Source organism: Simochromis diagramma, unplaced genomic scaffold, assembly GCF_900408965.1.
Source record: "Simochromis diagramma unplaced genomic scaffold, fSimDia1.1 OVJJ01000387.1, whole genome shotgun sequence".
Taxonomy (NCBI): domain Eukaryota; kingdom Metazoa; phylum Chordata; class Actinopteri; order Cichliformes; family Cichlidae; genus Simochromis; species Simochromis diagramma.
In genome coordinates, this window is record NW_024387152.1 from 3,577,841 (window position 1) to 3,594,846 (window position 17,006).

Here is a 17,006-nt window from a genome sequence, read left to right on the forward strand (position 1 = left end):
AGCAATTTCGTACAGAACCTGCCCATATATCAAAACTCAGCGTTTCCCAGCTGCAGGTAATTGATCTGAACTGCCACAATGTTTCCACAACACTTGTGCGTACACTGACTTATTTTGCTTGGCACATTGCTTGCTCTGTCATCAGGTCTGATGTTTTGTGACCTGCTAATTTGTGCTGCTCTTGGTAGAATGCCTGTCATTAGCAAGAACTGGCTGCATCTTTGTTTATAAATTAGCACAATGCTAGTAGATGACCCACAGACCTTTTAAATCCCATTGGTGCATTTATTTTAGTTGGAACCTTACTCTGATTTACTCTGTGTAAGAAATCTGGTGTTTGGACCCAAGAACACGAACATGTTTGTTTCTGTTACAGAGGATTTATTGAATGATTTGAAATCTGTGCAAATCTTACTGGTGCTACTATGCATTGCATCCACCTAAATCTCTTTTTACCCAAGCTGCTTTCATTACGTTTTTAAAACATTGAGTTTTATTTCGAAGCTTGAAACAGCTTTTGAGTCATCCTGTGGTAATTTTCACATAAAACTCTTTCAGACAGAAGTTAAAGAGATGATCCCATTAATTAATGTGACCCAGGCAATATGTGGAGTGGTACTTCATCTTTTTGTTACAACCCATTTAGAGACGTTAGAAGCCCATCGTGCCTGTGAAAAAGGCTGATGACAAAGGCTTCTGCTTTAAAAAGATGTGGCAGCTTTGAAAAAAATATGGGATCTCTGCAGGAAAATCTCTGCAGCATCTGTGCACTTATTTTTTCTCCTGAGGTTTTTTACATCATCATGAAAGACTTGCCTCTGTCCCTTCTGTTGTCTCCCCAGTGATTTCTTTGAGAAATACTGTTAACAATGGCGGTGCTTGTGTGTTTAAATTCTCCTGGAAGATTTGTCTAGAACAAACTACTTAAAATACGACACTTAAATACAGGCTGCAGAAAGTTTCAGTATTTCGGTTTCATATCTTCTTCTCTAAGTCAGAGCTAATGTTAAGTCAAGGCTTTTGTCCCCTTTTTGTTTCTGTTTGGAATAAAGCTCTGCAAGTTGTCAGCAAGTTGTTTATGTGCCAAATCATCTGAGAGGTAGAGAGCAGATGTAAAGTATGTAGATGTATTCTGGATATCATTAGACTCAGCTGTCAAAAATAATTTGAGAATGATAAATTGAAGTCAATATCCCACGTGTAACACAACATTAATTCTTACTTAGCATGTTAATGAATAATGTTGTACCCAAACTACTTTTTAATGCGTAGGATGGCGTGGATCCAGAAATGAACTCGTGTATTCCTTAACAGTTTCCATCACTAAAACATTTATGGTATTGCAAATTTTTGTTTTTAAGTTTATTAATTATTTCACTTATTGAATTTATCATCAGCAAAAAAAAAAAAAAAAAAGAGTTGATAAACAACAAATTATAAAGCACTTTGTTTTAGTATTACATCTGAATTGTGCAGATTTTAAGACCTATTGAAAGGTAAATACATTTGGTGGTTAGAGACTGATGCACGACTAAAATTGTTGCAACTGTGTGCAGTGAACTTGCAGTCTTGTTGCTTTTGAAATGTTCTGCAACCACTTGCCTGCAGTTGCTACCTTTAAACCGATTCTGATGCTTCTCTCAAGACAGCGATAAAATGGCAAAAAAAGTTGTCAATTACATGAAATCAGGTTGTGGTAACCCAAGCAAAATCACATTAGTGCCTGGGAACCTTGCTATACAACCTATACAACCTGGAAACCTTTTAATACAACAAGTTGCATAACCGGCTGAGTGCACTGCTCGTGTCAATTTCCACTCACTGCTGCAGACTGACACAGATTGATTGACACAGATGGCAATTATTTGCAAACCTTTGTCAAAATTTTTGAGAGTGATTGCAGTTAGAGCGCGATTGGAAATGGGCGACCTGTGCACTCACCTTGCAGTTGAAAGTCGTTGCTCAGAGCATGATGACATTGGATGTTTAACCTCTGGGCAACTGGTTGGTTGCTGTACTTACTTGCAAACAGTCACCAAATGCAAAAAAAAGTCATTGCAATCCCTGGTTAACCATCATTTTTTTCCTAGTTGCAAGAAGGCCGCTATTCTATTTTTAAGGCCCTTTCACATAGGAAGCAGCAAATTCTGCGCCAACCACTAGTTTGATCCAATAACTCAAAATTTGTGTTGAGTTCATAGTATGTCACTTTTTGCTGCTGCCCATGGCCTTCACACCTACTACAATATATATGCCAGCTTCTTGTCTGCATTTCTATAGGTTGCACAGATGTATGTCATTGTGGTGCATGTGAATGCTCCCCGGCCTTATGCCTATGCTGCACTTTGCTCAGAGCAGCGGGAAACCATTATTGCTCTGTGCAAGTGACAGAGAAACAATGAGTTTCAGTGCACAGCGCAGTGCATGTCACTTCCTATGTGACTGGGCCATAAAACAGCCTTAGTACAGTTTGATACAACATCAGTTTCCAAGAACTGGTAGTTTTTAGACTACTACTATAATCAGAGATATTTTGATACATATGGGAAAAGTGTGAGGAACAAGCCTTTGCTGTTCAAAAAGAAAATTGGCGACACATAAGGAAAGCCCAAGCTTGCTTTGAATAATTTGTTTTGGACAGGCAAATCAAAGATTGAGCTGTTCAGTCACAGTGACAGTAAACATGTTTGGCACAGACCAAGTAGCAGAATCTCTTAACCAGTGTGGAGCATGGTGATGAAAATGTTATAAGTTGGGATTGCTGCTTTGGGACTGGGCAGCTTGCAGCTTGATTAAACTATGTGCTCAGCATTATAGCAAAGAAAGCTCCAAGTTACTGTGAAGGCATACGTTTGAAAGGTGAAGTGTGCTGAATCCTAAAGACATTGTAAGTAAAAACTGAGTGTCACTGAAAGACCTGGTTAAGATGTAGAAAGGCAATATTTGAAACCCACTGAAATAAATAATTGAAACTGGGAGTTTCTGCAAGAAATCCCATAAACATCTTGCTGTGGAAGATTTTTTGCATGGATACTACAGAAGATCTCCTTTAACAGAAGTAACTTCAACTGCAAGTTACTTCTGTTAAAGGATGAAGTCGTAGCTTTTGAGGGCAGAGACTAGTATTACAATAAATCTATTAATATTGTTGTTGAATGAATGATTGAGGAGGTATTTTTCTTTGCTGTGCTGTGTTCAGTGCAAGATGCAATGAAAAACTGCACCTGATCTAAATTTGGCTTGTTCTGCCCTTTAAAACTGTCTCCTCGTGCAGTGATACACTGTTCCTGCTGCCATATTTGGAACACTCATTGGAAGTCCTGTCAGTGCATCAGGCAGCATCTTTGATGGATACTGGATCACCTCCAGTGTGTTAAAATCCTAATCCTTCCACTTTAGTTACATTTTGGGGAAGAGGAAGAATATCTGGTGAGAAGTTGTGAGCACTGAAGTAAAACATGGTGTTGACAGTCTGACCCTGGGGACAGATTTTCAGTGCACAGCACCCCTGAGTGAGAGAAAATGATGAGCATGCTCTAGGTCATGCTTCTGACAGAAGGCTGCTGTTTGTTCTCTGGGCAGTGGCAGTGCATCCTATTCTTATCACACTGATTAATCATGAAGGTTGGGTAATCTCTTGCCTGCTGATGGAGATCCTTTCACGCTTTAATACTGTGCTGCTCCTTCTCAGAAGCGCCTTGCATGCTATGGTTGGGGGTGAAGTTTGTCTGAAACGTGACAAATAAGAATTTAAAGATGCCAGCGATTTCCCTGATAGCTAACCATTCATCTTCATATACAGTTGGTTTAATTTTTTGCACGTCTTCAAGGAAAGTCCCCGTGGAAGTTCTCCAGTAGCAGTCTTTCTGTAAAATCATCTTCCCTGGCTAATTTCTTTTCTGCTCTCCCATCTGCTCTTTAAAGTTTCCCATTGCAGATTTCCCAATGTTGACACAGACTTTGATGTCTGCTCTTTGGGGTTTCTGCAAAACGCTCTGGTCCTGTTGTCAATCATGCGACACACGCTGCTGCCCATGCTGTGCTGCTTTCAGACACAACAGAAACAGTCCTGGATATCCTTTATGTATAGACATAGTATAAGAGAGGTTTGCATGTTAAAATATCCCATCATAAAACAAATCTCCATAGGATCTATTTACTTTTCCACCCGACTGTCAAATTACCATAATCGTGAAAAATTTATCAAATAAGAAAAGGTGCATAAAAACTGGTGCTTTGAGCAGATTGTCGATTTGAAGCAGATTGCATAACAGACTGATGAAGAAAATAAATCAGAATAGGCTTACTAGTGCTGAAAGAAAAACAACGACCATGTTGCTTATCCATGATGGGAAAGATTAACTGTATCGTTGAAAAATGATACACATGAAGAGACTGCCAATTTGGAGGACTGGAAACAACTTAAGACAACTGCAAATACTTGTCATCACTGAGTTAGATGATATTTAGTTATATAATTTTGTCAAATGTGTGTCTCAAAATGTTTTGCATTAGCCATATTATGAAAATTAACTTCACCTATTTAGCCTCAACCTTTAAATGGGTGTTGAGAAACACTGGCAAACTGCTAATGGGGGTTTGGGAGCATTTGAAATGAGAAGTACAGTTTGACAGCTACATTATGTGCACTTTTATGCTGTTTTATTTAATTATGTAGCATGTGAAAAATGAAGATGCTTAGAGAAACAAGAGGTTAGCTGTGTGAGAACTAAGTCAGAAACAAGGTATATTTCCTACATACATTTAGTACAAAAACATTTTTACTGTGAACAAATACCACAGTTTTGTGATATTATGGAAAAATACAAATATGTAAAAGTTGAATAAGATTACATTGGAAAGTTACTGCGCATTTTGCAAGTTTCTTCTAATCACTAGAAAAAACTTGCAAGATTTAGCTTTGGCTTCATTTTTGTTTTGATGTATTCTCGTTCGCAAGAACAAAAAAATGCAGTCCGTGGATTCAGGCACAGAACACTGTGTTTGTCCCGTGGATCACTTAGTTTTGATTTGGCATCTGTACTTGCCTAGTGAAAGAGATTAGTTTTCTTCAACTGATGCAAAAGATTCTACTTGAACGCGTGCCAACACCGTCATTCAGACAGATGATGAGAAATGTGAGTAGGAGCCTGAGCAGCAGGCTGTATACAAAAGATCTGATATCAGATTTGATATTTTAGATCGCTGCTATTGATTTCTCTCCTTTCATGTGTGTTTGCTTTGCTGTTCCGTTTCTAACAGGTGATAACTAGCACGGTGCATTTTGGATGATATGTGAAGCAGAGGGGGGAAAAAGCAATTTCTTTTCAAGACCCACCAATGCACTCTGACTGGTTTCACAGTGAATTGGTTTTTCATTAATTTTCATTAACCTCCAGTTGTGGCAGAGATATAGTCAAATAGAGGTAATTAAAGTCCAAAAGCCACATGCTGCTTTGAGAGGCTAATGAAAGATTTATATTCTTTTCATCACATATTGAAATGTTTCTTTTTAAATTAAATCTCTAGTGAGATTGGTCATATAAAGGCTGGTGGGGAGCTTCTATTGTGTTGAGATCTTATTAAGGTTTAATAGTTTCATCCCAAAATATCCTGAGAAATTGATACTGGGGTTTTTTTTTATTGGATTTAGGTTAGCTTTGTGGTCAGACTGCAAAATCGCACTGCACAGAAACATGCAATTTCTTTTCGTCTGCTTCTTTTTGCTATTTGCTGACTTTTGAAAGAGAGGTGTTTCTCAGCTGTGACACTCAGTCTTCTGCAAGGTTATTTTTGTGATGCAGTGTTGTTTGTTATCTGTCAGCAGCTGCAACAGCATCGTGTTCCCTTTATGTGTATCTGCATGTGTTTGTCTGTCATGGCAAAATGTGGTCATGGACTATAAACTTCATCAAAGCACTTTCACATGATAACTAAACAAGATGTACTGATGCTAAACCCTTACAGATATTTCTGGTCTGCTAGGCTGTGCAGTCTGGTGATTTGTTGTGATCATACAGAAGTTTGAGTTTACAGTCACCAGAGGCAAAACAGTTCACTTTGAATTCTTTAAATTTATGTATGACAAAGATATACGTTTTGTCCAGGGAATCGGCACAGCTAGAAACAGCAATGACAGTTTCCAGCAGTGTTAGTGCTGCTACTCTTTTTGATAGCCTCTTCTACTGCCACATGCTGTATATTCATGGATATTCATGGGGTCTTTGTCCCCTTTGCTGTTTTCCAGTTTTACATTCACCCACTTAGCTTTTTAATTTGTTTTTAGCTTGTTGCTCTTTTGAAAGTCTGGCTGAATGTCGTTCTCACAGTGTACAGCTATTGCTTGATAACCCCAATACTTTACAATCATGTCCCATGCAGTTTTTTAAGTTTCTAAATATGCAGCATATAGAGAAGTAGTGGACTACCTAACATTGCACCTTCTGGAGCTGTTCGGCTTTGGAAACCCATACCACAAAGCTCCCAGCACAGTTTTTCTGCTGATGTTAACGCCACAGGAGGTTTGGAACTCTGCAGCTATTGAGTCAGCAAAGTGTTGGCAACTTTTACACACTATGCACATTGACAGTGGCGATCATGCTCTCTAACTTCGTAGCTAAGTTGCTGTGGTTCCTAAATGCTTCCACTTTGCATTAATGCCACTTTCAGTTAAAGATCTAGGAGGAAGAAATTTTATAAACTGACTTGTTGTAGTGGTGACATCCTGTTACAGTACTACGCTCGAATTCAGTGAAATCTATAGAATGACTCATTCATTTACAAATGTCTGAGGTGCTTTTTAAAATCTAGCTTAGCACTGCTATAAATGGACAAAGTAATAAAGAAACCCCTGTCAGTATAACAGTTAGACTGCATTATGTATTTATACTTTGCTAGTAAAATTGGAAAAAAGGGCAGCGATTTATTGAAACATATGCAATAGAATGGAAATGCAGCATATAAGGCAAAAAACAGTAATTCTAAGAGCTTGAAAGTAAATATTTGGTATCACGTCCGCATATTCAGAGCTCTTATTTGGATGTTGGCTGCCTTTTGTTCCATTCTCTGTGAAGATGAACGTACACTGCTTCAGTATTGTTGAGGTCCAGGCTCTGGGGAGGCCAATCCATGACTTAGTGTTCCACTGTGTGTTTTTCTATCCAGGTATGCTGTTACTGGCATGGTGTTTGGGATCATTGTGATGCTGAAAAATTAATCTCTTGCCAGTCAGATGCTTTCCAGATGGTGTTGGATTAATACCATGGCTGGGTGAAGCAAAACATAGTGGCGCTGATGGTGCTTTTTTACCTTCAACATCCATCAGTTTTGAAATGTTCCCCAACACCATTGGCTTAAATGTTTCCCAAAAGTTCTACCTCTCTCCTGACCCCCTTGGGAAAGACTTAGAACAGTTTGAGCCAAGTATTTCAAATTTGGATTCATTGATTTCCAGTTCTTGTGTAATTTGGCATACTGCAGTTGTTTCCTCGCCATTTCCTTCCTTAATAATGGCTTCTTGATATCCTGTGAATTAATTTCTGATGTGGATTCAGTGAATAGTAGGTGGATTAACTGAAAGGCCAGTTAATCCATGACAGGTCTTTGCTGGCTTTTTAAAAAGTTGTTAAGGACATGACTTTCAGATACTGTTCATCTGCAGTTGATAGGCTTTATTTAGTCGTGAACTTTTTCTTTTGCCCTCCACTCTTCCAGTTTCCTCATATTTGTTAAGGAAGCATTGCGCACAATGCTGAGATAGTTCTTTGGAAATCCCCTCGTTGGTACAAAAATACAATGCTATGAATGTCTAACTGTGTTAGTATATTTTACAGATTGAACTAATAAAATGGGCAGACTGCGCATAACAAACCTGAGATAGGTGCCTTTTAATGCTTGAAATATGCAAAGGTCAGTGTCAAGAGGCTTAACAGACAAAAAATCATTCCTCTGAAAATGGTCAGGTATGAGAACTGGATTGAAAATTTGTGAAAAAATTCCAATATCCTGTCAAAAACCTTTGAGAATTTTTGCTCATGACCATTTAAAAAAACATTATGAGAGAGTCTGGCTCATTGGCAGCAAAATATTAAAATAACGAGAGGTAGTGTAGGTGCACTAATGAGGTGGCAGTGGATTGTTAATTATCTTTACTGTTGTGGCAGTCTGTTCACTGGTGTAGTTTATGTTTCCAGAGCATACTGATGAGACTGTAAATTAACTGTAGGTACATTGTTTGTTCCCGGTTTTGCATTGCATACAATAACCCACCCTGCTCAGATTGCTTAGTCTGCAGGCATTTCACATTACAGGCCCTTGCCATATGGTGTTTGTCTAACTGGAAGGGTAAAGTCAATATGACACTGATACGTTTCTGCCTGTTTTATACTGTTGCAGTAATTCAAGGTGATCCACAAACTGTTTGGGGAACCGTCATTTTAGCTTGGAACAAAACTGAAAGGAGAGGAGACACTGAGTGGCAGAGTGAAAGGACAAACCGGTGCCAAGAGGGAATTGTCGGACTACCTGTGCTGAAAGATTTGTGTTGAATTAGATTGTATGAGGCCATTTAAAGGCTGATGTCAGATTTAAAAACGCCTGGTGAAATATAGGAAATGGTGATGGTACATTAATTTGTCCACTGAGTGATACATTGCTCGAAGAGGAGCATAAAAGTTAAAAAAATGACAGAGAAATTACCAGCTGTCAAGGACAAGGATAAAAATAACATCTCCAGATCAGCCATTGGTTGTTTGCCAAAACTGGCAATATTACAGCATCAGTCAACATGAATACATATTGATTTTTTTGTCCCAAGAACATAGGCCTGCAGTGCAGTCCAGAGGTTTTAGGTACTTTAAGGTGTTTTCTTCCTTCCTATACGCAGTATCAATTTGGGGACATTTAGAGAGCACAAAACTGAACTATTCATTTACAAATATGATGCAAGGTAATGCTATGTGATGCAAAAAAACACTTCAGAATTTGAACCATGTTGTGGGTTATTTTAGGTCAGAGTTCAGCAATTAATGTTTAAGTATGAAACTGTTCATAATGATCCAACGGACAATTTGAATAACATGCCCAGAGTCTACTGCCCTGTAGTATTGATGCTAACCCACCATCTAGCTTTTCTAGCCAAACATTCAAACTAACCACAGAAATCAGACTTTCAAATCGAGGCAACATGCCACCGCAACAATTCCCCTTTGTCAGCTGAATGCTCGGCTCAATGCTGATTAATGAGCTGAGGTCAGAGCCTCCCCAGGAGGACGGTGCCATTATCTACAATACTGTGCTTGTGGGAATTTCTGAATGGAGGTGAAGCTAGGAAAAGGCAATCAGTGTTAATCGCAATGAAAGAGCACGCACTTTGATCTACGCCCTTCTTCCTTTCGCTCCCTTCTTCTCTCTCCCTCGGGAAATAAACAGATCCAGCAGAGACTAGTTAGGCCATGTTTAGTTTCTTTTCAAGGTTTTGGCTATCATTATGGGCTCATGAATAAAAAATATCCAGTAGTTTTTGACTTCTTTTTTTTTGGCTGTAGGTTGCTTTTTCAGCCTGGGCGCAGTGAATGAAACTGAGTTACTTTATTCAGATGCTTTGTTCATCCCCATATCTTTCCTGATGTTTCATTAAGCCAGCTGCAGCGACTCATTATGTGTTTGTACAAATCACTGGGGAAATGGCTGTGCTCTTATCAGGTTTTCTGCTTTCTATGGTCTTGTAGTTGTGCTGTTAAATCTTTAAGTAATGTAATCATTAAAAGGCTAGAACAGTCCTCTGGATGCAGTATAACAATAAATAATTTATGTATGTATCTCCTTCGCTGTTTTAAAAATTAAACTTTTAAAGCCTGACTCCAGAAGATATATTGTCAACAATGTTTGTGGTTCAGTTTTGTCGCACCTCTTCTCAAATAAGACCACAGAGGATGCTGAAACCTGGCAGAGCTTCATTAAACTGCAGCACCGAGTTTTCCTGCCTCGCTTTTGTTAATAGCATCCTTTCCCCTATTCATCTGTTTCAGGACTCAGATTCACTTCACAGTGGCCATTGATTTCACAGCATCAAATGGTGAGTGTTTCAACAACAACCATCGCCCTGCTCTGCCTCCATTTGTCATCTCATGTATAACTAGAAGATTTGCTATTATTCAAAGAGGGGCTGGAGTTTCCTCTCTGCCTGTGATCTCCCTTTTTTTTCAAGGTGTTCACATGTCAGACACTATTAAGCGCTCCTGCCAGCCTGCAATATATAAAACGAAAACTTTAAATCATATTAGTGATAATTAAAAAAGATGGTAGCTATAGTATATATACCCAAACATGTACAAATATAAAAATGCACAAAATCGAAAATCTTCAGTGGCCGGAGACTGTGCTATGAATAAAATTTGTGCGCTCGTGTACAATGAACTTGTGATCTTGTTGCCTGTGTGACGATTACTTCAAATGCAGCGACTGGGTTTGTAGCTGCTTGCAGTCAGTTGCCCTTTTTAAAGTGACTGGTGCATCAAGACAGCGATAAAGTGGCAATAAGCTGGATTCAGTCGATATCAGTATGAAACTGAAGGGGTTCAAGTTGTAATTACATGCAGTGTTTATGATATTAATGTGATTAACTGTAATGAATCCAGAAAGGTTGCAAATGTGTCATCATCTGTTGCCGTTTAAATACCCAGAAATTCACATTTACTGCTAACATTCAGTCAGAATCTCCGAACGCCACAGATTTGATACAGAAATTCAGAAATTTCACCACAAATAGTGACAAAATTACTTCAGGATGTTGATTTAACTGCAAAATGACATAGACGCTCTGCAATTTGCTCTTATTTAGGAATACAACCAGAATACAACCAGCTCAGTTGAGTTCCTGATGTGTCATAGATGTCTTGTGTTGCAGACTGACTGCATTTTGAGAGCAATCTGTCTGTGTTATAAATTAGTTCAACTCAATTCACTTGAATGTTATTTATATACCACCAATTCACATCAACAATTGCCTCGAAGTCCTTTTATATTCTAGGTCAAAGACCCTGCAATAATAGAGAGAAAATCCCAACAATAAGTTGTACCACGTTCATAAGTGATTAAACTTCTGTTAAAAACGCCACTAGGTTTGCAAGAAACCTTAGATCACTCACAATCCTCAGAGCATTATTGCCACAGGCTTAGGGGGCAATTGCCAACATCACTAAGAGGGTAAATTTCACTGGCTGACTGGCCAGGTTGCACTCCCAGGTGTGTTGAGTCAGGGTTTTCCCCTCCCAAGCAAGAGGTTTCCAGGATGTGGATTTGAGGCAACACAGCGTGTTGGTTAAATAGCAGTTTATGCGAAAGTAACTGCTCAATAAACAACATTTTCCACACATAGTTTTGAGAGATATTTGCAGAGAGTGAAGTTAAAATAACAAACAGTTGAAATTTTGGAAAGTCTGTCTGTTCCTGATTGCTTGGCCGCTTGCGTGCACAGCTGGGATTCTTAGTTTCTTGGGCTGGCTTTTCCCATAGTGCCTCACACTTCTTATGGCCTTCACTGTCACCAGATGTCAGCATAACTAAATACCTAGGGTAGATTTTAAACCAACGTGCTTCACGGCACCATCTGCTCCACCATCACTGACAAAACACCAAGGGAATATCTTTTGGAAGAGCAATTTTTCATCCCTCCAGTAGAACTAACACCAAGGCACACAGAAGACACTTTATACCAGTGTTTATTTTAATTAGTTATCTGTCTCTGCATAATGTTTAATGGCATTGAAGCTTTAAAATATAAAAGTAGATGACCAGTCAAGCACAGATGCCAAATCCTCTCAGCTGAAGCGTCTTTTTTAGTGTAATCAAACACAAGTATTTATTGTGTTTCTGACGAACACTCATTAGATCCATCTGGGATAAGCTGTAATAAAAATAAGAGATAAATATATTCAGTGGTATCATTAATCTGTTTAATAATATTATCCAACTATTAAATCAGCAAACATATTAATTCTGTGAGATAATAAGGAGTCTTATTATCTGGAGGGAAGCCTTATAGTGCAAAATAAATAGACATCAAGTTTTACAGTTATTTTCAATAAGGCAGTCATTTCCTCAAACCCAAATCTTCAGTTTAGCTTTAGTTTGCTCTTGTTTCCCCTGCCTCGGCTGTCAGTTTCCTCTCAGTCTGATGGTCTGCATCAGTGACTCTGACTTCTCTCTTCTTAAAAGGAAATCCATCACAGTCCACTTCACTACACTACATGAACCCATACCAGATGAATGCCTATGCCATGGCCCTGAAGGCAGTTGGAGAGATCATCCAGGACTATGACAGTGATAAGATGTTCCCTGCCCTAGGATTCGGTGCTAAGCTGCCCCCTGATTGGAGGGTTTCCCACGAGTTTCCACTGGTGAGTAAACTACGGGATTATTTTAGACACGACGTTTTATTTCGGCATCTGGTTCATTGACTTAATCTGAATCAGTGGGAAGATGATTTTGGCCCTCCCACTGGAGGTGATCCCAGGGAGTGCTCATTTGTGTGTTTATTTTCTATGTGTGGGTAAGCATGTTGAATGTGCAGTGTAGATGTGTGCATTTTGAGATAAAAGCAGCTACATCTCTGACATGCGGAGCTCAGGCTGAATTCCATTTACCTTTTATAGTGCAAATTAGGTTCTGTAAGGCTGACGGCTTCTTAAATCAATTTAGCTTCACTCAGTAATGTGCTCTGGCTGCTGCATAGTACAGCCTAATGAGGACTGTGTCTACAGGGTAATGTCTGCATCACTCCATGTTTCCATTAAAACTTGTGAATTAAGATTCATCTCAGCATATAATTGAAGTCTCTCTTTTTTTCTTGCCATACTCATGTAAGTGGGTTTAAAAGTAAAGTTAAGTCTTGAGTGAAATGTTTCTTATACTGTGTATGTTTGCTTTGGACTGTGCCTTAATGGGCAAGGACGCTAACCTTTGAAGCTAAGTTTGACAAGAACATCTCTGTCGGCTAAAACAGTGTTTTCAAAACGCCATTGAGCCCTCAACTCCACACCAGTATTTCAGAAGTACCCGTGGCACATACAGTTACTGCATCATTATTGTTATAATATTATTTACAATACTGATTAGCTTTGACCAAATTACAACCTGAAGTTCCTCGACTCTCCATGCACAGTTATAAAGCAAGTGAGTCTTTTGATCTTGTTGTTATTTCTACATTTCCAAACTCCAGAACATGCAAATCTAAAGAGCTATTGGCTTACAGTAAAGAGGGTTGCAAGACTGATCGTAAAAGACATGAAACTAGCAGAAACCTGTGATGCTTCAGTGTCAACATGTTGTCCTGAGGTACAAACTACCAAGTGCACAGACAGGAAACATGCCCACCACTAAAATAACATTCACAAATTTCATATTTGAGATTAGGCCAGGAAATGTATGAAGACAGAGTTTTTTAAAGGTTTTAGAACTGGTGAAATGAGAGTGCCTCTAGATGGATGTGCGCGGCTGGATCACTTATAGACATCAGACACCACTTCACCACTGGCGCCAGCACAGTGGTGAAGGTTCTGGTATGGACTGTGCTCATTAAGGATGAGCAAGTTGGAGCTTTTATGCAACTCCCAGACCTTCTGCCAGCTATTGGAAGATACCACACAACACTGCAGCATTCAAGAGGGCGATGAATTTTATGTAGGACAATACTCAAGCATCAGAGCAGCTTAAGAGCTCAAGAATGACTGAATAATGACCTAACCTTTTCTTCCTCACATGGCTTAAATCCCGCTGATAATTTGTGAACCTGTCTCAGTGGTGAGCTTTACAGACAGTGCAGGGGAGTCTGTTTTCTTCTTCATTAAAAATTGATTGCAAAAAGTGGAATAGCTGTTAGACCGCTGGTTATATTTTAATATTTTTAAAAAGCCTAAATGTTGTTTAATTAAATTTTCTGTTGCATTTGTTAAATTTGTAACACACAAACTTCCTTAAGCTTTTTCTTTGCTAAATATTTTGATTTGTAGTTGAGTAAAATTGACTGAGAGCATTGCTTTTAAAAAATTAAATAAATGTAGTCCTAAATAAATAATTTTGTCTCTTAGCTGGGCACGCGGTGGATATGGTTCAGTGTGTGGCTATGATTGGCACAAAACACTACTTTAAATGAAGCTCTGTATGAATATTTGATTCTTTAATGTGTTAACTAATTTTTTAAAGTACTTTTGTTTGATTGAGGAAATCTGGCCATCCTGCCCACACAGAAAAAGACATTTTAACCACTACCATTCACAGTTAAAAGTTATGTTGTATTGTTTTAGTCATGAATGGTTTTCATACATGCACCGCTGACCGATGGGACCTGAAATGATCCTTAACCTGCTAGTCCCCTTCACATGAACTTTACTGTACAGCATAAAGATTGCACAATGTTTGATTTCACAGATGTGCAGGTAATGGTCTAGTGAATTGTTCTACTCGAGTAACCCTGGTGTCTAAATCAAAGTAATTTAAGTAGCATCACTCTGATGATTGGTGGCTTAAGCCCTCTTCTTCGGTTTCACCATCATCACACACTCAGCTTATTAAAACACTAGCAGCTCTTGCTGGATGTTTCCTAGAGGTTTTTTTTTTAAGCAAGTCGTGTTTTTAAAAAAAATTATTTATAGTCTGTCTTGATATATTTATGAATTTATTCTTCTTCCTGCTCCTTTTCATGCATGGAAAAAGTGTTACTTTAATTGAAAGGAAGGTTGTGTATGGGAATGCATTACTGCTGTACCATGTGTGAAACAAAAAAATAAAATAAAAAAATAAATTTATATTATATAAATAATTTTATGTCATTTTCTGTGGTGTTACCTTTATGTTAGTAAATCTCTGTAGCAGGGAGGGTAGAAAGTGGTGTCGCTATGTGGTTGCTGCTAAACTTAATACAAATACAGAGCTTTAAAACAGGTTATCACTAAGCTTTCCAGTCTGGTTTGGTCCAACATGCTGCTGCTTATAAGCATAGTGACCTTCCAGCTAGCAAACATACTGGAGTATTTAGCACATCCACTTGTATTCATCTGAAAATCTAATAAATCACTTTAACAGTTTAACACTTTAACATGAGATTAATTTTAACAGGTTAAATACATTTTTGTTGATTGTTTGACTCTGCCATTGTTGTAGTTTTTGTACCATTTATGTCTTGTTGTTTTTCCTCAGAATGGCAACGTCGACAACCCGTACTGTAATGGTATGGAGGGGATTCTTGAAGCGTACCATCAAAGCCTTAAGACAGTTCAGCTGTATGGACCCACCAACTTTGCTCCTGTTGTTAATCATGTGGCAAGGTACCAACGCAAACATCTGTCCCAGTGGATATATGACAGAGTGCAGTCGCCCTTTCTTTGAAAGTCAGTCTGTAAATAATCTTCAGCAGGCAGCCATGCCATCAGAGGCATTAGGACAGTGAGTGATGGTTTCTCTGTGAATTGAGTAGGAATAATGAAGGGAAAATAAACAATCAGCTGCCAGGCTAAGACAAATAGAAATGGTAATCAGGGATTTGTGGTGCCAGACGTTTATTTTGCAGACATATAACGTGATGAACGTGGGGAGGTAAGGCGGCGTCTCTGGGAGGGAACTTGTAAATGGTCATGCAGCCTTTCGTGACATGTATCGATGAGCCACGCTAGTCACTTAATGAGTTTTACTGTAAATGAGGCACGGCATTAATTCACCATTACAAACTCCTTGTCACTGCAAATAGAGTAAGTGCACAAAGTGAATTAAAAAGCTGTGCCTACAAACCGACAGCAGTACATTAAACACACAGAAGACATAATGTGCTGTTTGCGGCTAAAAACAGTTGTGATATTACTATATTAAGTCCCATGTATATAACGTGTCCCTGTGACCTGTGTTTCAAGTGTGTTTGTTAATATTTTCCCCATAAAGATTAATCTTGTAGTAGAATAATAGAGCTTATGCAAAAAGATTTATTCAATAAAACGACGCGCAAAATTTAAACTAACAAAATGTAACATATATATCTATATATATAGATATATATAGATATATATGCCCTGCCCACCCCCTACAGCTGACAGAAGGTTAAAGGACGTCATATCCATCCTTACGTAATTACAAACTATTATAGTGCTAAAATAGAGCTTTTTCCTATCTGCTAGTAAGTAGATCATCTGTATTTAATCAAAAAGATAAATCAAAATACAAATGTGATCAATATATTAACAGAGAAATGTAGTCTGAGTAGTGAAAATGTGTAACTTGTTTTCATCTGAAGGGCTTTTATGTCACTTTTTGTTTCAGTATTAGTTTTGCAGGTTTCATGTAGATAATATTTGCTTTTCTCTATCTCTTACTGATTTGTATAATAACAGTTATAAACTGTGAAGAATCCTTTTCCCCAGTGATGTTGTAGAGTGGGAGGAGCTATTTCAAGCCTGGAATCATCCAGTCTTAGAGCTTAAAATCCTGTTATATGCCTCACTAACAACTGGCAGAAGCTAAAGATTAGGGTGTTGAGATAACTGAAAGCACAAACTGCAGCTTAAATTGATTTAATTTAAAACGCACCAAAGAAAACATTCCCCTGCAGACCTTTATGCATAATGTCAATGAATAAAAAAAAGAATAAATAAAAGTCTCAGAAGGATGTCCAATTTAAAACTGATGAAAAGATAACTATTTGCATAACCAGGAAATGATCTTAACAATGCAGTTCATTTGAGTAGTTGTGTTTAATGTGCATGTTCAACTTTTCCATCCACCACAAGCAGAAAGCTGATAAATTATTGAAGTCAGGAAATGTTGATAAAAGGGGGAAAGATGTTCATGCATGATGCATAATGTATAGTAAATGTACGATGTTGAGTTGTTAATGTTTTAGCCAGTTTAAGGATCTCATCTGTGTAGGAATCTACAAATTGAGTTTGACTCTGCTGTTAGTACTCTGCTAATACGCTCAACAGTCTCCAGTGAGTGTGGTCTACATTGTTGTAAGTCAGCTA

At 38.3% G+C, this 17,006-nt stretch overlaps 1 protein-coding gene across 4 annotated transcripts in view; it reads left to right on the plus strand.

The window, feature by feature from the left end:
- The window catches only part of cpne5a (copine Va), an 84,536-nt gene that overhangs the window by 57,770 nt on the left and 9,760 nt on the right, over positions 1 to 17,006 (plus strand). For all 4 annotated transcript variants that reach the window (XM_040047709.1, XM_040047710.1, XM_040047711.1 and 1 more), the window contains 3 exons: positions 10,029 to 10,075; positions 12,217 to 12,398; positions 15,196 to 15,323. In XM_040047709.1, the coding sequence (XP_039903643.1) occupies positions 10,029 to 10,075; positions 12,217 to 12,398; positions 15,196 to 15,323 (357 nt within the window). The remainder of the gene's footprint in view (positions 1 to 10,028; positions 10,076 to 12,216; positions 12,399 to 15,195; positions 15,324 to 17,006) is intronic.